The sequence below is a fragment of the Coregonus lavaretus genome (assembly GCF_964263955.1).
Source record: "Coregonus lavaretus genome assembly, chromosome: 2".
NCBI classification, from domain to species: Eukaryota; Metazoa; Chordata; class Actinopteri; order Salmoniformes; family Salmonidae; genus Coregonus; species Coregonus lavaretus.
In genome coordinates this window covers 56,845,540-56,869,977 of record NC_139989.1, presented here as the reverse complement: position 1 = coordinate 56,869,977, position 24,438 = coordinate 56,845,540, and the positions used below count along the sequence as shown (strand labels likewise).

Below are 24,438 nucleotides of genomic sequence, written 5' to 3'. Positions count from 1 at the left end.
GAGAGAGAGAGAGAGAGAGAGAGAGAGAGAGAGAGAGAGAGAGAGAGAGAGAGAGAGAGAGAGAGAGAGAGAGAGAGAGGGCAGCAGAGACTGTGAGGGGGGGCGGAGGGACAGCATGGTGGCAGGCCGGATAGATAGATACCCACTGAATTTTTTGAACTACGACCTCTCACACCTGATCTGACTATACATTAGAACCATCAGGTCTGCTCCTGAACCAAAACACTGACTGACCAACAACCACACCAAATGAACCACCCCCACTGAGATCTGCAGTGTCTGTCTCCATAACATTCCTGTGGTGGGCTGCGTTTGCTGAGGTGCGCGTCGAACCAGAAGTGTTTTAGTTTCTGCTTACGAGCAGTAAGAGCAGGGGGCAGGAGAGCAGCTGAACACTGCATGGAGACGTCGACAAACATCCATAAAAATCATAATCATCGTAATCATCATAAGACATAAACAATAATATCATCAACAATGACGACAACAGCAACTTTGACAAAAACTAAAATAACAACACTGCTGATTTTTCCAGAAACGAAAATAATAAACCAAAACAATTAAACCAAAGAAAAATTAACACAATTCAAAAACCTCTCCATCTCTGGCTAAAGTGATCCTTGCATGAGAGACAGAGATAGGGAGAGAGGGATAGAGAGAGATAGAGAGAGGGATAGAGAGCGGGATAGAGTGGAAGTGATGAACAACAGAAGCTGGCGCAGTCGTAGTAAATACGAATCGGACAGTTCTGACAGCTGCTCTTGGGCACCAGAGGCCCGGGAGGTCCCTGGGGGAACCAGTCTGTGAGGCTACCCAGGGAGGGAGAGGGGGAAGGTGGGGTGAGAGAGCTGCTGCAGAGGCCTGGTGTGGAGCTTCTAGGAAGTCCACCCCCTCCGCAGCAGGCAGGCACTCAATGGCCACACGATCATACAGGTTGGCAGGGCTTGCGAAAAAGGTTGAGAGATAGAGAAAATGGCGATCCCCCTGCAGAATCCATCCACAGAACATTGCCGCAGCGTCTAGTTGCGTCTCTAGACAACAAGGCTAAAGATTTTCAGTCATGTAACAGTGATATTTACTTTGATAGAGTAAAAGGGAAAACAGGCGAGTGCTTCGGGGTCTCAAACCCGATAGTGCCCAATGTCAGGTTTAAAGTTTTTCATTCTTTATTTCCTTGTCATCCCTTCATTTTGCTACCATTTCGGAAACTTTCCTGGTACCACACACAGGCTGCAAGAAAGGGAAGGTTTAAAATTAAAAAACTAAATGACAACAGAAAATAGTTTCACATCTGTGTTACAGTTCATAAAGAGTTACGGAGAAGCCACGTCGTAGTAGATTGCTTGTTTTTTAGTTTGAGTATTTTGTCTTTGCTTTCTTCGAGTTTTTCAGTGTCACATGCTTCTTCTCTCTTCTGATTCGTTGGCATTGAAGTGAAGGAGCTTGACGCTCTTTGCTAAGTGCTATGATAAACCATTTGTTCCATACTTTTTTGTACCAAATACAACAATGGAAAGAAAAAAATGCATTGTTTCGTCTTGTGGATAGATAAGGAACACGTCTCGTTTTGGTATAATGCCCCTACACCCCCTTCCTTACCCCCGTACCCCTCTAGTCAGTCATTGTTGTATGAGGCTGGATTAGAAAGACCTAGTCAGAGAATGAATAAGAAGTGCTTGTTGTATATCCTTGTTTCAAGGATAAGTCAGTCCAGCCAGCTCACACACACTCAGGAGGGTTGGGGTTTGGGTTGGGGGGGGGGATATATAGAGTCCTTGCTGTTTTTGATTTAGTCTCCACTCTTGAAAGAGGTTCGTGAGAGAAACCTTTTGAGTACTTGGGGTGGACGGTAGTAGAGAGTAGTCTGTGGCTTATATTGCACGTCACTTGAAATGGTGTGTTGGTGTGAAGAAGAGACTAGTGGACCACGGTTATTACTGAGGTCTTCCACAGTCACAGAAAAGGGGGAACCAGACCGCAAGTTCGTCCTTAAACGAGTTGAGGTGCATTTCAAAATAAGTGTTTTCTTAGTTCCATAGAGCAGTGGTTACTAGACTTCAACAAGACGGTCATACACACATGTAAACACACGCCCCAGGAAAGATTGACACATTGGAGTAATATTTCTCTCCGCTTATTTTGCGATGGTTCGGGGAAACAAAACTCCTCCATGACAAAATGGCTTTAAAATGAACAAGGCGAATAACTTTTGCGTTTGCATCATCAATCCCTTTAAGAGTGGTGGGGACTGAATAATATGCTTGTGACCGCCGAGGCTTCCAGTTGCGAGCTGCTGTGGCCTCAGTCTCTTACAAGCACATTGTCTCCCCTCGGTTTTCGCTGGCTCAGAAATGAGTGTGCAATTCTCAGTACGTTTTCTTCAGTAAGTACAGAGTGAGTGAATCAGTGAATAAAGGAGGGGAACCAGGCCAGGCGGGAGGTTAAGGCTAGTATTTAGTGCTGAGAAAAAACAAACGAGAGAAATTCCGGACTGGTAGAAAGTTCTGGAACCTTTCCGACAGGAAGGGGATGGGCTTTGGGAATGTCTATGGTATCTAGATATCTATGGTTTCTCTGAGGTGTGGATTGACTGCTGCCAGACAGCAAGGGAATATGGGAGTTTTGAAGATGGCAGCTCGTTGTTTGTAGCAGTTCGTCTAAAATACACGTTTCAAACTAGAAATATTCTCAGAGTAAAGTTAATTAGTTCAAATGTTTCTCTTTCCTTTGTTGGTTGAGTCAAAGGCATACTCCTGCTTTTCCGAAAGTCAAAACATAAAACGCTAACCCATGCCTCTCGCCGAACAAATCCAAAATGAAATGGCGTTTTCTAAACAAAAAAAAAGGAAGAAGAGGGTGAGCAGCGTGGACACAGAAGAGTCGCCTCGTCCTCCTTAAGTCTATCCCTCGATCATCCCACCCACACTGACTATCACCATGTTGATTTGCTTGGTTTTTGCTCCTCTGACTGTATACATGTGTATATGTATATGTGTAGTACTGTGTAGTATTCCTGTGTAGTAATCCATTCCTCCTTTTTCTAGCATGGAGCTCCGTGACGTGGTCCTACATGGACTCCCCGCTCAGCAGGTCCCCAGGCAGCAGCGTGTTGATTGGAGTAGGACTCCCCATGACCCGCCCCTCCTCTCCGCTGGGCGGTCCCCATAGGCTGGAGTATTGGGGCACGCCCCCCCACAGCAGGTCTCCGCCTGTCTTGGCTCCACCTCCTCCCATGCCGCCACTGCTGCCACCAGAGTTCCAGTGGGGGTGGCCAATGGGGTGCGAGGACCTGGGCCCGGAACCGCCCATCCGTGTCTGATTGACGCCTGGGTCAGCCTGCCAGCTGGTGGTTGAGGCTAGCTGCTGGCCCTGTGCAAAGAAGCGCTGGACCTCTTCCTCCCCAGCAAACTCTGCCAGGATGGTGGTGTTACCCAGAACGCACCTGGACAGGAAGAGAGAGAGACACAGAGGAGTGTTAGTTAGTTAGCCTCGTTGAAGTGGCCATTCTCATACACTACTTGTGATGCTATAGATACAGTTCTTTACCCTTTGTGGATGCAGGCCGGGCACCCACTAAAAGATGTCGAAGTTCACATTTTTCCAAATTCTAAGCTTTACAAGTTCTAACAGTTCTAAGTTCTTTCACACCTGACAGTTCACATGACATAAGTGTTTCTGCCTACGAGCAGTAGAGGGGCAGGAAAGCTGCCAACAACAACATCTCCATACATGTGCAGGGACTTCTGGGCCTTGGCGGCCTCCTCCTTGGAGCTGTAGCGCACTAGTGCGTTGCCCTGGGTCAGGTTGAGGTGGAATGTGATGAGGGGGCCATGCTGCATGCATAGCGTCCGCAGGGTGGAGCCGTCTATCTGGGGGGTGAGGTTCCTCAGGACCAGCCAGCTACTGGTCCTGTTGGAGCTGTCTGTACTCCATGTGGTAGCTGCTATACGGAGGACAGAGGGAGAAAGAGAGAGAGTGGGAGAGGGGAAAAGAGAGGGAGGAAAGAGCAAAATAAACCTAAAATGCAGAATTGCTCTATATCTAACACCATGATGGCACAATGTCAGAAATGGATTCTCCAAGGAGCCAGGAAAGATGGGTGGTGTATTCTAAGCAGTAAACTCTGTAGTTTAGGTAAACCACAGTGTCAGTTGAACGAGAGAGAGGTGTGTTCAACCACAACAAGGCATTCTCGGGGCGTTGTCTAGCCCGCCCGGGCTGTACCAAAAACGGCTCCTAGTCTCTGCCTGCCAGGCTACAACACACACCTCTAGAACCTGACCTTTGGTCTGTATCACAACAACATACACCTCTAGAACCTGACCTTTGGTCTGTATCACAACAACATACACCTCTAGAACCTGACCTTTGGTCATCTTCTACTCTAACGCAACATTTATGAGGGCTGCAGCTTTTTATGGCAGGCACAACAAATAGACTACATTGTTTGGAGAGTAAGACAGATCTTACATGAACTTCATAACTGATCAACTGCACATGCACTGGTTAGACCAAAACCCATTCAGTCAATTCATTTATCCAGTCAGTAGCAAGTCTCCATCCAGTTACTGAACAATTAATCAAATGGCCACCTGGACTATTTGCATTGACACCCCCCTCCCTTTGTTTTTACACTGCTGCTACTCGCTGTTAATTATCTATGCATAGTCACTTTACATGTACAAATTACCTCTACTAACCTGTACCCCCGCACATTGACTCGGTACCGGTACCCCCTGTATATATAGCCTCATTATTGTTATTTTATTGTGTTACTTTAAAAAAATGTATATTTCTTTTTTACTTTAGTTTATTTAGTAGATATTTTCTTAACTCTATTTTCTTAAAACTGCATTGTTGGTTAAAGGCTTGTATGTAAGCATTTCACGGTAAGGTCTATACCCGTTGTATTTGACGCGTGTGACAAATAAAATTTGATTTGATTTACCTGAAGAGTAGGAGCTGCTCCAGCCTTGGGCTAGGCCCAAGGAGTTGCCTCCCCAGGTGGAGGAGGGCTTGGTGGGGTTGGTGAGGCCCGGAGGGGGCCGGGTAGGGGCAGCTGTGTTACTGCGGGGCCCCTGGGGGACCTTCCACAGCTCGTGGGACAGAGAGACCTGGGAGGGGTGGGAGATGGGCCCTGGGGACCAGGTGGACTTCATGTCCGACAGTTTACCTGAAAGAGAGATAAGAAAAAAAACACATTGATTGGTTGGCAACAATTGGAGATACTTGGCATTCTTCTATCAACACACAGGGAACTAAACAACCCAAAACACTAGTCAGAATAATACCCTGGTAGAGGGGTTGTTGACTGTAGAGCAGAGCAGAGCATTCATTCTGCTTTTCCTGTATGTGTTTAACCAAAAACGGAGGTAAACACTGCTAGGATTCACTTCAGACACACACAGTCCCAGACCACACTGAAACGACTACAGTAGATCACAGGGTCAGTCTCAGTCTCAGTCCATGCCTCACAGTATGGGAAAGATCAGGCCAGGAACACAGATAGACCCCTTACTAGAACTATAGTAAGATATAGTATATAAACCCTCCTCCCAGTTCCCCCCCTATTCTCTCCTCTCCCCCCATGCTACACACAGGTCTGGGGATACATCAACACCACCAGAGGGAAGATGTATGACGGGTACAACTAAAGAGGGAGGGGCACACAAAACGGATGCGACGGTAAGGATGGGGTCCTCCTCTGGACCAGGTACTGTGCCACCAGAGACAGGGCTGGGAGGAGGAAAGGGGAGGGTTGGGACAAGCATCAACACTGATGGGGGGCAGGGGGACAAACTAGCTCAAAGCGGAAGTCACCCCTACCCACAGATCTAGGACCAGATTATCTTATCACCTGATCCTAAACATAACCACTCAGAATACGGTACGATATAAGATTTGACCCTGTATCAGTGGTTAGAGGCGACTTCCGCCCACTCCGACAAACTGTGTACCTGGGTCGTCCGTTTCCGGGGACGATAGACTGAACGAGCTAGAGTACGCACTGACTGGCCAATCGGTGGAGGGGGGCAGGGCCTCATTCTGAGATGAGGTGGGGGAGGAGCCTATGGGGGCATCGCGTCCAGCAAAACAAAAACAGAAGAAGGGATTGGGAGAAAAAGAGAAAATCTAATAAAGAAACAGAATAAATGAAAGAGGATGACTGAATAGCTGTGGTGCTCTGTGGCTGTGTGATATGGGACAGTTCAAAGTGTTGGGAATAAGATGACCTAGTAGTGTAGATATACAGTGAGGGAAAAAAGTATTTGATCCCCTGCTGATTTTGTACGTTTGCCCACTGACAAAGACATGATCAGTCTATAATTTTAATGGTAGGTTTATTTGAACAGTGAGAGACAGAATAACAACAAAATAATCCAGAAAAACGCATGTCAAAAATTGTATAAATTGATTTGCATTTTAATGAGGGAAATAAGTATTTGACCCCTCTGCAAAACATGACTTAGTACTTGGTGGTAAAACCCTTGTTGGCAATCACAGAGGTCAGACGTTTCTTGTAGTTGGCCACCAGGTTTGCACACATCTCAGGAGGGATTTTGTCCCACTCCTCTTTGCAGATCTTCTCCAAGTCATTAAGGTTTCGAGGCTGACGTTTGGCAACTCGAACCTTCAGCTCCCTCCACAGATTTTCTATGGGATTAAGGTCTGGAGACTGGCTAGGCCACTCCAGGACCTTAATGTGCTTCTTCTTGAGCCACTCCTTTGTTGCCTTGGCCGTGTGTTTTGGGTCATTGTCATGCTGGAATACCCATCCACGACCCATTTTCAATGCACTGGCTGAGGGAAGGAGGTTCTCACCCAAGATTTGACGGTACATGGCACCGTCCATCGTCCCTTTGATGCAGTGAAGTTGTCCTGTCCCCTTAGCAGAAAAACACCCCCAAAGCATAATGTTTCCACCTCCATGTTTGACGGTGGGGATGGTGTTCTTGGGGTTATAGGCAGCATTCCTCCTCCTCCAAACACGGCGAGTTGAGTTGATGCCAAAGAGCTCGATTTTGGTCTCATCTGACCACAACACTTTCACCCAGTTCTCCTCTGAATCATTCAGATGTTCATTGGCAAACTTCAGATGGGCCTGTATATGTGCTTTCTTGAGCAGGGGGACCTTGGAGGCGCTGCAGGATTTCAGTCCTTCACGGCGTAGTGTGTTACCAATTGTTTTCTTGGTGACTATGGTCCCAGCTGCCTTGAGATCATTGACAAGATCCTCCCATGTAGTTCTGGGCTGATTCCTCGCCGTTCTCATGATCATTGCAACTCCACGAGGTGAGATCTTGCATGGAGCCCCAGGCCGAGGGAGATTGACAGTTATTTTGTGTTTCTTCCATTTGCGAATAATCGCACCAACTGTTGTCACCTTCTCACCAAGCTGCTTGGCGATGGTCTTGTAGCCCATTCCAGCCTTGTGTAGGTCTACAATCTTGTCCCTGACATCCTTGGAGAGCTCTTTGGTCTTGGCCATGGTGGAGAGTTTGGAATCTGATTGATTGATTGATTGCTTCTGTGGACAGGTGTCTTTTATACAGGTAACAAATTGAGATTAGGAGCACTCCCTTTAAGAGTGTGCTCCTAATCTCTACTCGTTACCTGTATAAAAGACACCTGGGAGCCAGAAATCTTTCTGATTGAGAGGGGATCAAATACTTATTTCCTCATTAAAATGCAAATCAATTTATAACATTTTTGATATGCGTTTTTCTGGATGTTTTTGTTGTTATTCTGTCTCTCACTGTTGAAATAAACCAGCTCTCCTCTCTTCTCCATCTCTCTCTCACCTCTCCTGTCCCCCCCCCTCTCTCCCCTCCCTCGCTCTCACCTCTCCTGTCCCTTTCCCTCACCACCCCTCCCTCTCTCTTACCTCTCCTGTCCCACCCTCTCTCCCCTCCCTTTCCTGTCACCCCCCCCCCCCCCTCCTCCCTCTCCACCCTCCTCTGCACCCTCCTCATCATCATCTCCACCTCCCTCTCCCTCCCTTTCTGCTTCCCTCGTCCTCCCTTCTCACCTCTGCTGCGGTCTCTCTGCAGGTAGCGGTTGACGTCCTGGATGTTGGTGTTGATGGTGGGGCCGCTGGGAACGCTCCCCGGGGTCATGTTGGGGTCGTTCTCCGGGTCGATGTTCTGAAGGCCCTTCCAGGGCACGCCCGGGCAGAACTCTGGAGGAGGAAGTGATGAAACAGAAGTGATGATTCAGGAAGTACTACAATTGTCATTCCTCTCGATCATTTACATGATTACCTGGTTAAGTAATGTAACTGTATAAAAAATGTGGTGCTTGCAATGAAACTAAACCCTTCTGATAAATTCATCTGATAAATTAACTTGAAAACAGAACTAATTTGGCTACATCATTCCCATGATAATCATATTAGGTGAAATGGTTTTTGGCTGGACAGTAAGCAGTCATTGTAGCTGTCCAGGACTGTTTGCCACCATCCCAGTCTAACTAGCCAACTAACTGACCTGGAGGCCAGGTGATGTTGGCACCGTTGACCATCTTGTCGTTGGGGCTCTTGCCCTGGCCCCAGCTGTCTGGGGGCACCAGGGGGTTGGTGGGGGACTCAGAGCCAGGCATCATGCCGTAGGGGCTGTACCCATCATCCATCTGGGGGGGCTTCCCGGGGGGAGCCAGGTTGGAACCTGGCAGAGGGGAACCAGGAAGTTGGGTAAGTACAATAGAAATTAGAACTAGAGAATGGAATATTTAGTCAAATTTAATAGAAACCAATACAGTAGAGCATATAGTAGCATTGTGATGTAAATTAGAAGGTTCAACTTGAAAAACCCAAGACGAAAACTACATTCTGGAGCTGCCAAATCTGTGAGTGTGATACATCATGCTCCTTTCATATTCCCCAATTCTACTCAGTCCAGCTCAGTTCAGTTCAGTTCAGTTCAATAAATCTTTATTGTCCCAATATTGGGCAATGGTATCAACAGTTCGTACCATGCTTGCCCAGGTTGGGCTCCAGAGGGGATGAGCCTCCAGAGAGGCTGTCCATGGAGTTGGGGTGTGTCCACTGGGAGAGGCGGGACTGGGGCTGGGGAGGCTCCTTCATGGACAGGCCCCCCACCTCCATGCAGGTTACATTCATGTTAGGATTCAGTCCAGCTGGGAGAGGGGGGAGAGGGAGGAGAGGGAAGAGGGGGGGAGAGGGAAGAGGGGGGGAGAGAGAGAGGGGGAGAGAGAGAGAGAAAGAGGGAAGAGGGGGTTGAGAGAGAGAGGGAAGCGGGGGGAGAGAGAGAGAGAGGGAAGAGGGGGAAGAGAGAGGGAAGAGGGGGGAGAGAGGGAAGAGGGGGGAGAGGGAAGAGGGAGAAGGGGGAGAGAGAGAGAGGGAAGAGGGAGAAGGGGGAGAAAGAGGGAGAAGGGGGGAGAGAGAGGGAAGAGGGGGGAGAGAGAGGGAAGAGAGAGAGAGGAGGGGGGAGAGAGAGAGAAGAGGGGGAGAGAGAGAGAGAGAGAGAGAGAGAGAGAGAGGGAAGAGAGAGAGAGAGAGGGAAGAGAGAGAGAAGAGGTGGAGAGAGAGAGACGGAAGAGAGAGAGGGAGAGGGGGGAGAGAGAGAGGGGGAGGGGGGAGAGAGAGAGGAGGAGAGAGAGAGAGAGAGAGAGAGAGAGAGAGAGAGAGAGAGAGAGAGAGAGAGAGAGAGAGAGAGAGAGAGAGAGAGAAGAGGGGGGAGAAGGGGGAGAAGAGGGGGGAGAGAGGGAGAGAGAGAGGGAGAGGGAGGGAGAGAGGGAGGGAGAGAGGGAGAGAGAGGGGGAATGGAGTGAAAGGGAAGGGGTAACACCAGATAATAAGACAAGTCAATAAAGTCATTAAGATGAAGTCACTAGTTCTTTGTTTGCTTGATACTTTATATAAATCCAATCAATCGTCTGAGACCTGTAACAATGATAACATACCCAGTCCCTGTCCTGCTATCAATCAATCAAATGTATTTATAAAGCTCTTTTTACATCAACAACTGTCCAAAGCACAAACAAGCATGTGTTGTGCACGTTGTGGAACAGAGTCCCCACTCACAGAGAGGGTAGGGGCTGTAGGAGTTGGGGGACGACTGCTGCTCTTTGGTCTGCAGGTCGGGTAGGCCCGGAGCCTGGGGGTGGCCTGGGAACAAGTCCAGGGCTGATTTGCCTTGGCCGTGGTGCAGGCCGGAGGAGGAGAGGGAGCCGGGGGCCTGCTGCTGCTGCTGCTTCATCAGCAGGGCTTGGGCCAGCTGTCTCTGGTGTTGTTGGATCTGCTGCTGCATGTTATTGATTGTACGTGCAACCTGCAGGAAGAGGAAGTGACATCAGAGAGCGACACAAAGATGGTGGTCAGTTTATCTGTGAGCCAGCAGAGACCACAGGAAAAATTCAATAGGACAGTTGCTAGAGAGAATGGCAAGTATAGCCCCTTATACATACAAACTCTGCTTTTACTAGGGTTTAGCCAACCAGGTTCTCTCAAATTCACCAGACTAGGAACCCAGGTATGTCTGCAAAGCACATACACGCCCTCTGCTATGGTAGAATGGTAAAACATTTGGGGGTTTTCCCCAGTATGAGGCCTGGCCGGTTCAGGATCAGTAGATATAAAAAGGCAGCAATGGGTAAAACTAGTAGGCTGTATTTGAGAGAGAGGGAAGGGTCACAGAGGGACACTCACTTGCTGCTCTTGCTGTCGGATGGGGCCAGAAACATTACGCTGAGCCTGCAACATCTGCTGCTGAATTTGTAAACGCTGGTACGCCTGCAGAGGAATATACGTTTACATACAAATCCACAGACACACACATATGTATATACATACGCACATGCACACATACACACACAACATTTTGTAGTTGCTACAGAATGCGATCAGTCAAAACCCAAGTGTTTTTCACATCTCTAAGGCAACAAAGCAGTGGAGAAATGTATGATATAAGAGTGTACAGAGTGTATCTGCATTGTGTTTTATATGGAGGAGTGCTACAGTAAACTGAGAGGAGACCAGAAGGGGACTCACCAGTTGCAGCTGGTATAGTTGGTTCAAAAGGGTCATATGTTGAGGGTTTATTGGTGAGGTTAAAAGTGCAGGATTCAGACCAATGTTTTTTGCTGCAAACTGTAAGAGCTGTGCTTGAACCTAGACAAGAGAGAGACCAAAAGATACGGTTTTAGAAACCATAAACTAAGTACGAGAAAAATCGGTGGACAGGACTGAGGCGCTTAGGCACGTAAACTATGCTGAGGGGAGCTGAACAATGTGTGTGTGTGTGTGTCTGTGTGTATGAGTGCAAGTGTGTTTGTGTGTATGAGTGAGGGGAGATACTTAGACAGGGCTGAGAGGTGTGTGTCGTATTCACCAGGTCGTATTCATTAGGCACTAAACGGAAGACAAACCCAAAAAAGGATCCCTCCCTACCTGGACTTGTCTAATAACAACCTCTCGCTTTCGCTGTCCGTTGAAAACCATTTTACACAGTTTTCTCATAATGAATACAACCCTGGTCCGTGTTGTGTGTGTGTACCTGAGGGGAGAGAAACTGAGGCACTTGAGCGCGTAGACTAGGCTGGGAGGAGCCGAGAGGCGGCACTGACGGCTGAGGAGGAGGCTGCTGCATGGCCCGGGCTTGTGCTGCTCCGCTACTGCCGAACATTCCACTCTGCATCTGGGAGGGAGGAGAGGGAGGGAGGGAGGTGGGATGTGGGGAGAGAGGGATTGGGGTAGGGAGAGAGAGAGAGAGAGAGAGAGAGAGGTGGAAACGAGGGAGAACAGAATGATGATAGGGACCCACTTGACATTTATTCTGCACTGTAGAGGAAGAGCTGCAAGTCAACATTTCACTGAACCGTTTACAGCCATTGCACGAGACGAATAAACTTTGATTTGATTTAGATGTTTAAAAAGTCCAACAAGATTTAACAGGCTACGCAAAACCACAGTGAAAAATCAAAACCTACATACAGGCTCCCTCTAGCTCTGTCTGCCCCCTGCCAGTTTGTTGGTATGTCTGTCCATCGCCCTCTCTGCCTATCAGTATGCCAACAAGACCTTCCTCTTCTCAGACTTGTATCTTTTCCAGTCAGTCTGTCATTCAAGTCCGCATCACTCCCAAATCTGCCTATGGCACCTGTCTGCTGTCTAAACCCTACATAGCCGTAGACAGTGTGCTGCCTACCTGTCTGTTGTTCAAGTTTTGCATGGCTAGGCCCTGTGGGCCGCCCAGGCCCTGGCTGGACAGAGGCAGGGCCGTGCTGGGCAGGGAGGGGAGTTTCAGGCCGAGGGGGCCAGGGGAAGGCATAAACGGTGAGGAGGTGTGGACGTCCTCCACCAGGCTACCAACACCGTCCTGCACCCACACAGACACAGACAGCCACAGAGGGAGAGCGCCACCATTACACTCTCAATGGGTTGATACATAAACTGAACCTTGCCCTGTACAGAAAAGCAACTCTCCCCTCATAACTAGTGAAGAATGGAACAAACACACTATTGAGTGAGTTACACAACAGTGTGATGTACAGTACATTTTTAAATAATCTAGGCTTTAAAAAAATATTTTTGTCTGATTCCTTGATGAGTTATTTTCCATGGTTCCGCAGACCACTATGTCTGCCCTGGCTATACAGCATCTTCTAATTGAAGTACCCATGGACAGTATCGGAGTGTGTGATACTGGGGTTAGGGGGGGGTCAGGGGTCATTACCTTGTCGAGGAAAGGGGAGCGATCTGAGGAGGACTCTTTGGAGAGGAGCGGAGGCCGGCAGCCCATTGGCCCCTTGTTGATCAGACCGTTGTTGTAGTCGGACATGCCCATCCCCCGCCTGTCCAGCTCTGTCTTCTTCTCCAACAGAGCACCTGAGAGAGAGAGAGAGAGAGATAGAGATAGAGATAAAGATAGAGCGCACAGGGATATTACCAACACTGATACAGTCAGTGACAGTGATATGGAGTACATCAGGGACAAGGAGTTAACAGAGTGTATTGAGGACTGGGAGAAGAGAGACTTACTCATGGCCTGGTCCAGGTTCATGTTGTTCCTCTTCAGAGCCTCCTCGGCTGGATCCCTCTAGACAAACACACACACACAAGGAACATCTGTCAGCAGAAATATCTCACAAATATGCATGCGTATGTGTGGTCCTGTGTGGCTCAGTTGGTAAGAACATGGCGCTAGCAACGCCAGGATGGCGGGTTCGATTCCCGCTGGGTCTACCCATACGAAAATGTATGCACTCACTGTTGTACACTGTCTGCTAAATGGCTTGTTATATTACTATATTATTATCATATTTCTATGTATACAGATTACATCAGTGTGGAGTTTGACCCCAGAGGTAGTAGCAGGTAGTATCACTCACAGGGAAGCCCATGTCTGTCAGCTGCTTGATCAGGCGATTCATGATCCAGGCTTCCTCCTGCTTGCCCGGCATCTTGCCCTTGGGTGGGCCCTTCCTGGGTCGGTTTCCCCAGGAGTTGCTCTCCTGGGAGGCTTGGCTGCTCCACATGTCCCCGTCGTCAGGGTCCCACTGGCCCCCGGACAGACCCATGTCCTCCCCTCCACCGCCGCCTCCGCCTCCGCCTCCCCAGCCTTCTTGCATAGATTTGGGAGCTGCAGAGGGAGAGAAGGAAGTGTTGTGTTACTATCTTGTGTTTTATGTCACCAGCCGCCACGGATTATGACATAATATATTTGTATTTCTGATTTGTATTGGTTCTAACAGTGGGGTATTTTAATTGTCAGTTGATTGATTTTTTTTTTATATAGCATAGCCATGCACTGGTAAATTACAGAGTTCGGTATAGAAAGACTATTCTGCCTGCCACCAGAGGTCAGTGTGGCTGCATACTAAATCGAGGCTTCAGCCTTTATGTGTTGCAAGACAGATCTAAGACACACTTTCTTTACAAGGTAAAAATATCGATACAGTTACATATCGTGATATTATTTCTGACGATGTCGCATCGACAATATCGCAATATTATTTTTGCAAGTTGGCTGTACCTGCACCAAAACTCCAGTATTTTTCCAATATAGCTTGTACTTCATCTTGTTTTTAAATAGGGAGCCAATTTGTTTTCAGCAATTTTATTTCCATGACTGATCTCATGGCTTTCTTGTCCCTCTGCAGCAGACATATGGTGAGCAATATGTTTGGAAAATCAAAACGCAATAAAATCACAGAATCAAATCGCAATACTTATAGAATCATGAGAATCGCAATACATATCCTATCGTCACATAAGGTAGCCTGTAGGTATCCTAGCAGTTAAGAGCGTTGGGCCAGTACCCGAAAGGTCACTGGTTTGAATCCCCGAGCCAACTATGTGCAAAATCTGTCGATGTGCCCTTGAGCAAGGTACTTAACCCTAATTGTTCCTGTAAGTTGATCTGGATAAGAGCGTCTGCTAAATGACTAAAATGTAAAAAAACAAAAAATAAATAATATCATGAGGTCCCAGCCCTAGTAAAAACATCAGCAATTTTGATTAATCAGGAAAAATCTAATCTATAAAAAAAAGTACTAGTGTTCTTCTCACCTGGTTTGCAAGGTGCAGATCCCAGGGGTGGGTTGCCCCGTCTGTAGGGTTCGGGGCTGTTGTCACCCCCGCCCCAGCCCCCATGGCTCCCTGTGGGTTTCCCCCAGGCGGAGGTCCCGTTGTCCACGCTGACCGGAGGGGGTGCAGGCTCCCCCCAGGAGGGCTCTGGTTTGGGGTGGGCACTGGACAGCTCCCTCCAGCCTAGGAACAGGATGACTTTGGTAAGGGCACACATGGATTGGATTGTACAACAGTACAGAGATCAACGGACCCAAAACACTCTAGCCTTGCTCTGGAACCTTAGCTTCATTTTGTTTACATGCCATCTGAGCATGCACTCCTACAGGAAAATGTACCTCCATTCATACACCTAACAAAAAGTATGTATTGCACACAATTTCAACATTGTGTGCATCCTTATTCTAAATATCTAAGTTTAAACAATCACAATGTAAAAAAAAAATCTAAGAAAATCATATTGCTAAATTATACCATTCCTAACCTCTTTCTTTTCCTGGTTTAAGCAGGCCAGGCTAGACCTTAGCCAGGCTAGGACAGAGGAGGCTGTTTAACTCTTGGCCCTCTCTGTAGTAACCAGTTGGCCTGGCTGAGAGTCAGGCAGCCCTATCCCTCTGCCTGTGCCAGTGTGTCTCTCGCTCCAAGAGGAGGTCTACTTCCTGGATCAGATTTCACTCTCTCAGTCATGATTAAATAGTCTTTCCTCATGTCCTCTCCTTCATGACCACTGACGTTAAAGAACTCAATAGGTGTAAAACCTAGCCTGTAATTTTAAGTATCAGGGTTATGTGGGAAAGGAGTGAAGGAAACTAAAGACATATTTCAAAGTATACTGTATTGACACAAAACTTGTATTGTATTATTTTGTGTTGCATGGTTGATTGCGGTGCATAAAAGAGCAGCATATGGGGCAGTGACTGGCCAGAACCAGCAGGGGGGATCTAAATTCTCTTTCTCTCCTCCTCCTCCTCCTCCTCCTCCTCTCTCTCCTCTAACTACCGACAGATTGCGGCTCCCCCTATAATCACACACTTCCTCCATACCTCAAACGTTTTGCGGCTCCAATCGCTATTTTCACAAGCAGGGTTAGTAAACAGCATTCTTGGGCTTCCTCCGCCACGTGTGCCCACGTGAGGTTGCCACGGTTACACACACAGACGGGGCACCCGTGTTGTTGTTGTGAAATCAGAGGAGAGCGAGCTTCAGAGAAGTAAAAGGGGTGGGGCCGGGGCGGGCTGACATCGCTTTCGCCAATTTGGTTATTCATTTAGATGGAAATCCAAGAGGGCGAGGTTTTACTTTTAAAATGGATCAACGGTTTGGAGCCTAGCATGTGTTCACTGTGCACCACCTAACAAGATTTTGTGTTAAGTCATAGATAGGATATACAGCTATTTCCTTGTTCTTGTGTGTGCACAGTATAGTAACAGTTGATTGAACTGCGACAAGTGTTTTAAGCTGCCGCTTTTTAACAAAATGACTAATCTTTATCAGGCCTGGTACAGTGAATTCATTCTGCCTGTTAGGTTTGAGTACAACCCACAACATTGTTTTCCTCCCATGACTACATGTACAAAACGTAAACCCAACATTGCAAGACGTTTCAACTTCGTAAGACTCTTGATTAAAAGCTAGATGTCATTGTCAAATGACAAGATTACCAAGACAAAATCACAGTAACACTATAAGCCATCCATGCATAGAGTATGTCTTCTCACCTGGACCCATGAGGGGTTGTCTGCTGTGTGGTGGAGGTGCAGTCTGGTGAGGCACGGCTGGGTCCATGGGCCCACTGTTCTGGCCTGAGCCCTGGGGGTTGTGGCCCCCATGGCTCTGGAGGGGTGGTGGAGGGCCGTGGTAGGCGTGAGGATGGTGGGGAGGGTGATGTGGTGGGTGGGGGTGGTTGTTGTTGTTGTTGTTTCCAGGGGGGCCTGGGGGGGCGTTCCCTGGAGGTCTACCTTGGGGTGGCACTCCTCCCCCAGGGTTGTTCTTGTCCCAGAGGTTGACCGTCTTGTTGTAGGTGCCCGGATCGCCCCAAGCCGAGGTGCCGTCGTCAATCTCCATCTTGCGTCGGATGGAGGGTGGGGAAGGTTCCTCCCACCCCGTGGGCTCTCCTCCTGAGGGGTCCTGCTTGCCCCCTCCTCCTCCACCGATGCCCCCCCGGCCTGATCCACTGGGCTTCACGGGGCCAGGGCCTCCCCAGGATCCCATGCTCCCTTCTCCACCGCCTGCCCCGCCCATGCTCCCTCCTCTAACTCCTCCGCTGTTGCCATTGGAGCTCTCCTGGGGCTTGCCGCCCCATCCTTGGGCAGGGCCGCTTGGGCGCTGCTGGGCCATCGCTGGCTCTCCCCAGCCTCCACCTCCTCCAACATTTCCCACCACCCCTGGACCAGGCTTTCCCCAGCCTCGGTTGCTCTCTTTCCAGCCTCCTGCTCCTTCTCCCTCCCAGGGAGGGTTGGTGGTGGGGCTGCTCTTCTTGCCATCTGCAGGCTCTCCCCAGTCTCCTCCACCTCCACCTCCACTGCCCCCTCCTCCAGCGCTGTTGCTCCAGCCGCTGTGGGATGGCTTGGGCCCATCTCCCCAGCCCTGGGGCTTGGGTGCCTTGCTGTGGGGATCATCCCAGCTTGGGGACTTCTCCTCTGGAGCTCCCCAGGACTGGCTCCCAGCTTTGGGCATGTTGGGGCCTGGCCCGGGGCCTCCTGGTGGGGGGTTCCCCCAGCCTCCGGGACCATTGGGGGGATTCTTGCTGCTCGGTGGCTCGCCCCAGCCAGAGCCGGGTTGGCTGGCTGGAGGCATGGAACCACCCCAGCCAGGGGCAGCCTGAGGACCGGGCCCGGGACCCTCGCTCTTGGGGTCAGCCCGATGAGGGGGGCCGTGGTTGGGGTTGGATGGCCCTTGGGCTGACTCGGTGGGGGTGTTGGGGCCAGAGCCTCCCCAGGAGTCCGTCCCGGCAGCGTCTGCCTTTCGTTGGGTGCGTGCCGCCTCCTCCATGTCCCAGGACGTGTGCTGGCGGACGGGTGTCTGGCCCCAGCCTGTGTTGCACAGCACCCTGGGGTCCAGGTCAGGGGCAGGGAGCAGGGCGGCAGGCTCATCCCTGGACGTCTGGTCCTGTCGGCGGGAGTGTCCCGCTCCATCCATGCCCTCGCTGCTGCCCTCGCTGGCTGCCGCAGTGCTAGGTGCTCGGGTGCTCCAGGACCTGGCCTGCTGGGGAGGAGAGCTGGGGGCGTCCCAGCCTCCCTGGCCCTCGCCAGAATGCTGCTTCCCCCATCCGTCTCCGCTTCTCTGGCCTCCCCAGCCTCCAGAGGTTCCCCCACCACTGCTTCCATGGCTCCCCCAGCCACCGGCCCCAGAGTCCCAGCCCGAAGCCTCTGCGGAGGAGGCGACTGACTTGGAGTCTCCATTGCTGCCCCAGACGGAGCTGCCGTCCTCTCCGTTGACCAGCTGGGGAGCTCCAGGAGGAGGCTGGCCCAGGGAGCCCATGCCCCCAGAGGGGCCACCCCAGCCGGGCACGCTGTGGATGGGGGGCTCATGTTGCTTGTTAGCATGATTTGGTCCGTCAGTGTTAAGGTTCTGAGGTTCTGAGCTGAAAGACACATTCGTGGACGAGGAGGGGTGCGGCTCAGATGGTTCTCCCCAGGTGCTGCCTCCCCCTACTGGCAGGTTACCGTTGGCGGCGCCGCCCCCCATGGTTCCTCCTCTGTTGCCGTTCCCCTGGGCGGGAGAGGTGCCTGGTGGGTTGCAGAGGTTAGGAGGGGGTTGAGAAGAAGGGGGTTGGTTGGGGTTGGCTCCCCCTGAGCTGCTTCCCCCCGCTCCTCCGCCCCCGTCTTGCCCCAGCACGGGCCAGGCCGAGGGGTTGGCGTTGGGGTTCAGGTTCAAGTTAAAGTTGGAGGAAGAGGAGCCCCAACCCCTGCCTCCCCCGCCTCCCATTGGGCCGTCGCTCTTCCCCTCCCCACCCCCGACAGAGGAGGTCTGAGGAGGGCCATGGGGGGAGGGACCGGGACCAGATCCCCAGCCCCGATTGACTGCTCCATGGCCGGATGCCATGCCGACCACGCCTGCCCCGGGGTGATTGGCTGAGCCGCCGGGCCCAGAGCTGGCTCCTTTGCTGCTGGGGTAGTTGGCAGGAAAGTGGCCTGTCTGGCCGTTGGCCCCCGTGGCCATGCTCATACTGCTGCTGCTGCTGCTGGCCGGACCAACAAGGTCAGTGTCCGAGGGGCATCCTCCTGCAGGGCCCTGGCTCTGGCTCTGGCTGCTGCGGGAAATGGACGGCCAGGCCTCGGTGTCACTCTCGTCAATGATCACTGTATCCCAGCCACTGTGATTGGCCGACGCTGAGGTGGAAGTGGCACTCCGATTGGCAGGCTGGTGTCCCAAGTGAGGATTCTCATACTGAGCTCCCGGGCCACTCTGTGGGGGCAGCTCTATTGGATGAGAGGGAGAGGATGGAGAGGGAGAGAGAGGATGGAGGGAGAGAGAGAGGAGGGAGAGAGAGAGAGAGCGGATGGAGAGAGAGAGAGAGCGGATGGAGAGAGAGAGAGAGGGAGAAAGGGAAAAGGTTAGTATGTCATCATACCTAGAAGATAATACACTGCTCAAAAAAATAAAGGGAACACTTAAACAACACAATGTAACTTCAAGTCAATCACACTTCTGTGAAATCAAACTGTCCACTTAGGAAGCAACACTGATTGACAATAAATTTCACATGCTGTTGTGCAAATGGAATAGACAACAGGTGGAAATTATAGGCAATTAGCAAGACACCCCCAATAAAGGAGTGGTTCTGCAGGTGGTGACCACAGACCACTTCTCAGTTCCTATGCTTCCTGGCTGATGTTTTGGTCACTTTTGAATGCTGGCAGTGCTTTCACTCTAGTGGTAGCATGAGACGGAGTCTACAACCCACACAAGTGGCTCAGGTAGTGCAGCTCATCCAGGATGGCACATCAATGCGAGCTGTGGCAAGAAGGTTTGCTGTGTCTGTCATCGTAGTGTCCAGAGCATGGAGGCGCTACCAGGAGACAGGCCATTACATCAGGAGACGTGGAGGAAGCCGTAGGAGGGCAACAACTCAGCAGCAGGACCGCTACCTCCGCCTTTGTGCAAGGAGGAGCAGGAGGAGCACTGCCAGAGCCCTGCAAAATGACCTCCAGCAGGCCACAAATGTGCATGTGTCTGCTCAAACGGTCAGAAACAGTCTCCATGAGGGTGGTATGAGGGCCCGACATCCACAGGTGGGGGTTGTGCTTACAGCCCAACACCGTGCAGGACGTTTGGCATTTTCCAGAGAACACCAAGATTGGCAAATTCGCCACTGGCGCCCTGTGCTCTTCACAGATGAAAGCAGGTTCACACTGAGCAGATGTGACAGACGTGACAGAGTCTGGAGACGCCGTGGAGAACGTTCTGCTGCCTGCAACATCCTCCAGCATGACCGGTTTGGCGGTGAGTCAGTCATGGTGTGGGGTGGCATTTCTTTGGGGGGCCGCACAGCCCTCCATGTGCTCGCCAGAGGTAGCCTGACTGCCGTTAGGTACCGAGATGAGATCCTCAGACCCCTTGTGAGACCATATGCTGGTGCGGTTGGCCCTGGGTTCCTCCTAATGCTAGACCTCATGTGGCTGGAGTGTGTCAGCAGTTCCTGCAAGAGGAAGGCATTGATGCTATGGACTGGCCCGCCCGTTCCCCAGACCTGAATCCAATTGAGCACATCTGGGACATCATGTCTCGCTCCATCCACCAACGCCACGTTGCACCACAGACTGTCCAGGAGTTGGCGGATGCTTTAGTCCAGGTCTGGGAGGAGATCCCTCAGGAGACCATCCGCCACCTCATCAGGAGCATGCCCAGGCGTTGTAGGGAGGTCATACAGGCACGTGGAGGCCACACACACTACTGAGCCTCATTTTGACTTGTTTTACGGACATTACATCAAAGTTGGACCAGCCTGTAGTGTGGTTTTCCACTTTAATTTTGAGTGTGACTCCAAATCCAGACCTCCATGGGTTGATACATTTGACTTCCATTGATAATTTTTGTGTGATTTTGTTGTCAGCACATTCAACTATGTAAAGAAAAAAGTATTTAATAAGATTATTTCATTCATTCAGATCTAGGATGTGTTATTTTAGTGTTCCCTTAATTTTTTTGAGCAGTGTATAACAGTTAATGGCATCTAAATATAGGGGTGAAAACTGGTTGCACCATTAATGTATACCGACAACGCAAACATCAAAGCATACACTATAAGCACTCTCCTATTTACGTAGGAAAACACGGACACTATGGAAATCAGTCAATTGAAATAAATAAATTAGGCCCTAATCTATGGATTTCACATGAATGGGCAGGGGCGCAGCCATGGGTGGGCCTGGGAGGGCATAGGCCCACTGGGGAGCCAGGCCTAGCCAGTCAGAATGAGTTATCCCCCACAAAATGGCTTTATTACATACAGAAATACTCCTCAGTTTCATCAGCTGTCCAGGTGGCTGATCTCAGACGATCCCACAGGTGAAGAAGCCGGATGTGGAGCTCCTGGGCTGGCGTGGTTACACGTGGTCTGCGGTTGTGAGGCCGGTTGGACGTACTGCCAAATTCTCTAAAACAACGTTGGAGGCAGTTTATGGTAGAGACTTGAATATTCAATTCTCTGCCAACGGCTCTGGTGGACATTCCTGCAGTCAGCATGCCAATTGCACGCTCGCTCAAAACATGAGACATCTGTGGCATTGTGTTGTATGACAAAACTGCACCTTTTAGAATGACCTTTTATTATCCCCAGCACAAGGTGCACCTGTGTAATGATCATGCTGTTTAATCAGCTTCTTGATACGCCACGCCTGTCAGGTGGATGGATTATCTTGGCAAAGGAGAAACGCTCACTAACAGGGATGTAAACAAATTTGTGCAAATCATTTGAGATAAATAAGCTTTTTGTGAGCATGGAACATTTCTGAGATAATTTCAGCTCATGAAACATGGGATCAAACTTTACATGTTGAGTTTATATTTTTGTTCAGTATACTATATTCCAGAGGGGAGATTAAATGTTAGCCTGGTAAACCAACCTGAACGCTAGTGAAACAATGGTGAGTGCAGTGTTCAAGTTGGTTTAACCAGGCTAATGGAATGTATGTGATGATCAGGCTTTCTTGTCATTGTGTACAGCTACTGCATGAACAACAGGCATCTTAACATTACCAGACCAATCACAGTAATCACATGTTGAGTCAACAATCAATGGCAAAACAATAACATGCCTCCACTTATTCCAATAACCGATGGATCACTGTTGTACACCGGTGATAACACTAGAATGGATAACTGTTGTACACCGGTGATAACACTAGAATGGATCACTGTTGTACACCGGTGATAACACTAGAATGGATCACTGTTGTACACCGGTGATACTTGAACTCTGTGAAGCATTTACTTGGGCTGAAATTTCTGAGGCTGGTAACTAATGAACTTATCCTCAGCAGCAGAAGTAACTCTGGGTCTTCCATTCCTGTGGCGGTCCTCATGAGAGCCAGTTTCATCATAGCGCTTGATGGTTTTTTGCGACTGCACTTGAAGAAACTTTAGAAGTTCTTGAAATGTTCCGTATTGACTGACCTTCATGTCTTAAAGTAATGATGGACTGTCGTTTCTCTTTGCTTATTTGAGGTATTCTTGCCATAATATGGACTTGGCCCCGGGCCAGGCCCCAACATGCCCAAAGCTAGGGCTGTCTTCTGTATACCCCCCCTACCTTGTCACAACACAACTGAAGGAAAGAAATTCCACAAATTAACTTTTAAGAAGGCACACCTGTTAATTGAAATGCATTCCAGGTGACTACCTCATGAAGCTGGTTGAGAGAATGCCAAGAGTGTGCAAAGCTGTCATCAAGGCAAAGGGTGGCTACTTTGAAGAATCTCAAATCTCAAATATATTTTATCTATCAGTGCATTCGGAAAGTATTCAAACCCCTTGACTTTTTCCACATTTTGTTACGTTACAGCCTTATTCTAAAATGGATAAAAAATAAATAAAACATCTCATCAATCTATACACAATACCACATAATGACAAAGTGAAAACAGTTTTTATATTTATTTTTGCAAAGAGAAACCTAGTTGAAATGTTGACTGCTGTGGGAGTTGTCCTTAGGATACATTTTTTTAATATTTCAAAATACCCCGGTATACGGTATAAACGGTATATCGCCCAAGCCTAGTAATCTCAACAGCTCTACCCTAGTTGCAGCCATCTTGGAATAAAGTGGGAGCCAAGGTGGAGTCCACCGGCAGATCCGAAGATGCCCATCCTCAGTCCTAACCCTTGACCCCTGCAGTCCAGCCTCAGTCTGGGCCTGACCCCAGGTTCACACACAATTGGCTTGACCGATAACCACTCTGCCCTGGAGTGTATTCAATTAGGTGAAACGTTCACAATGATGCAGGTAGAAATGTAATGTGTAGAGCTGACATGACTCACAGTTCTACATCACAAACACGCATACCTAATCTACACAATACAACATTTCTATCTGAATGTTTTGTAACGTTGCACCCCTGCTGTACAGAAGACTGCCTCCCAGTCCCCTCAAAAATCTCTCTACTGCCTCTGCCTCTACTCCTCAAACCCAAACAGTAGGATTTCTTTCTCTTCCAATAAAGAAACACCACTGCTGAGAGAGGCTTGGGTAACAACAGTTATAGAACTATCCCCTGAAGCAGCTTGGTGCATAAGAAGTGAGTCAGTGGAAAAGCAGCAGCCGCTCTAGATGCCCTGCCGTGGTAATCACTCTGCCGCCGCGTCAGTTCTCTTGTTGTTGTTTTTGGTGTGCCTCTACATGCACGTGTGAGCGGAGTGGACTTCTGCACACACACAGCCTCTGCTTTTGTCTGATCTATAACTGGGGAGAGATACTGTTTGTGTGCAAGCTTTGGCTGTCTGTCTCTCACTCACTCTCTCCCTCCCTGCAGAGCTTAGGCTTCTTCCAATGATTAGAAAAGAATGGGAGAAACAGAAAGAGTGAGAGTGAGAGTGAGAGTGAGAGTGAGAGTGAGAGTGAGAGAGAGAGAGAGAGAGAGAGAGAGAGAGAGAGAGAGAGAGAGAGAGAGAGAGAGAGAGAGAGAGAGAGAGAGAGAGAGAGAGAGAGAGAGAGAGAGAGAGAGAGAGAGAGAAGGGCAGTGTGTCTCTGACACAGCGGTGTGGCTTCTGTGGTGTAGTACAGGACGCCATTTTATCAAATCTGAATCAGAGCCAAAAAGGCTCAGAGCTACAGTCTGTTTATATCAGTCCTGCAGCACTAATACTATCTTTATGAAGATATTAATCAGAATGCCGTCTGTCGCTGCTTGGATGTTTTCCGTTGGAAATCGCACTTATCTTAGTACTTGCATGCATTTAGAAGGCAAATGGTGCACTACAATGCACAACGCAGTGAAAGACGCCCAGCGAATAAAGAGAAAGAGAGGGGGATCACGGGCAAAAAGCAGGAAAAATACCTGAGGAGAGGTACCTTCCGACCATGGTGAGCGAGCGCTACGTTTGGAGCGAAGTGGTGGCAGCCATCCCTGTGTGTCTCTAGTCTCAATATGTCTGCTCGGCTCGCCAGGGCTTTCAGAGGATTTTTTTGGGAAATACTGCCAAGAAGCTGACGAGCTCTCGCGGCATGAGAGAGAGACACCCCACCCCGCTCTGCTCTGTCCCAGCCCGCTTTGGCTTGGCTAGAGCCATCCTGCCCCTCTCGCTCTCTGGCTTTATTTATAACTCAGCTCTATTCCTATCCATGCAGAGAGGATATTCTCTCTCTCCATCTCTCTCTCGGAGAGAGTAGGGGCAGGCGTAGAGGGTTAAGGTTAAAGCCGAGAGCATTTCATTGTGCACTCAATCCGCTCACG

The 24,438-nt window shown here is 49.6% G+C and overlaps 1 protein-coding gene across 1 annotated transcript; it reads right to left on the bottom strand.

Annotated features, from left to right (window-relative positions):
• On the bottom strand, positions 1 to 24,112 carry LOC311149673 (trinucleotide repeat-containing gene 6C protein-like). The gene is made up of 17 exons (XM_084186876.1): positions 24,043 to 24,112; positions 16,264 to 18,966; positions 14,528 to 14,728; positions 13,348 to 13,598; positions 12,998 to 13,055; positions 12,693 to 12,844; positions 12,165 to 12,335; positions 11,514 to 11,654; positions 11,009 to 11,128; positions 10,667 to 10,750; positions 10,043 to 10,289; positions 8,971 to 9,135; positions 8,487 to 8,663; positions 8,030 to 8,179; positions 4,949 to 5,173; positions 3,730 to 3,943; positions 1 to 3,442 (listed from the first exon to the last, which is right to left on the bottom strand). Exons 1-17 carry the CDS (start codon positions 24,065 to 24,067, stop codon positions 3,067 to 3,069), a joined length of 5,460 nt encoding a protein of 1,819 aa, XP_084043002.1. The 5' UTR covers positions 24,068 to 24,112; the 3' UTR covers positions 1 to 3,066.
• Positions 24,113 to 24,438: the final 326 nt, after the last annotated feature.

Coding starts and splice junctions, on each gene's coding strand:
- LOC311149673 (XM_084186876.1), bottom strand. CDS start 24,067: ATGGTCGGAAGGTACCTCTCCTCAG. Junction 18,967..24,042: donor CGGAAGGTACCTCTCCTCAG/GTATTTTTCCTG, acceptor CTCATCCAATAG/AGCTGCCCCCACAGAGTGGC. Junction 10,751..11,008: donor AACTATACCAGCTGCAACTG/GTGAGTCCCCTT, acceptor ATTCCTCTGCAG/GCGTACCAGCGTTTACAAAT.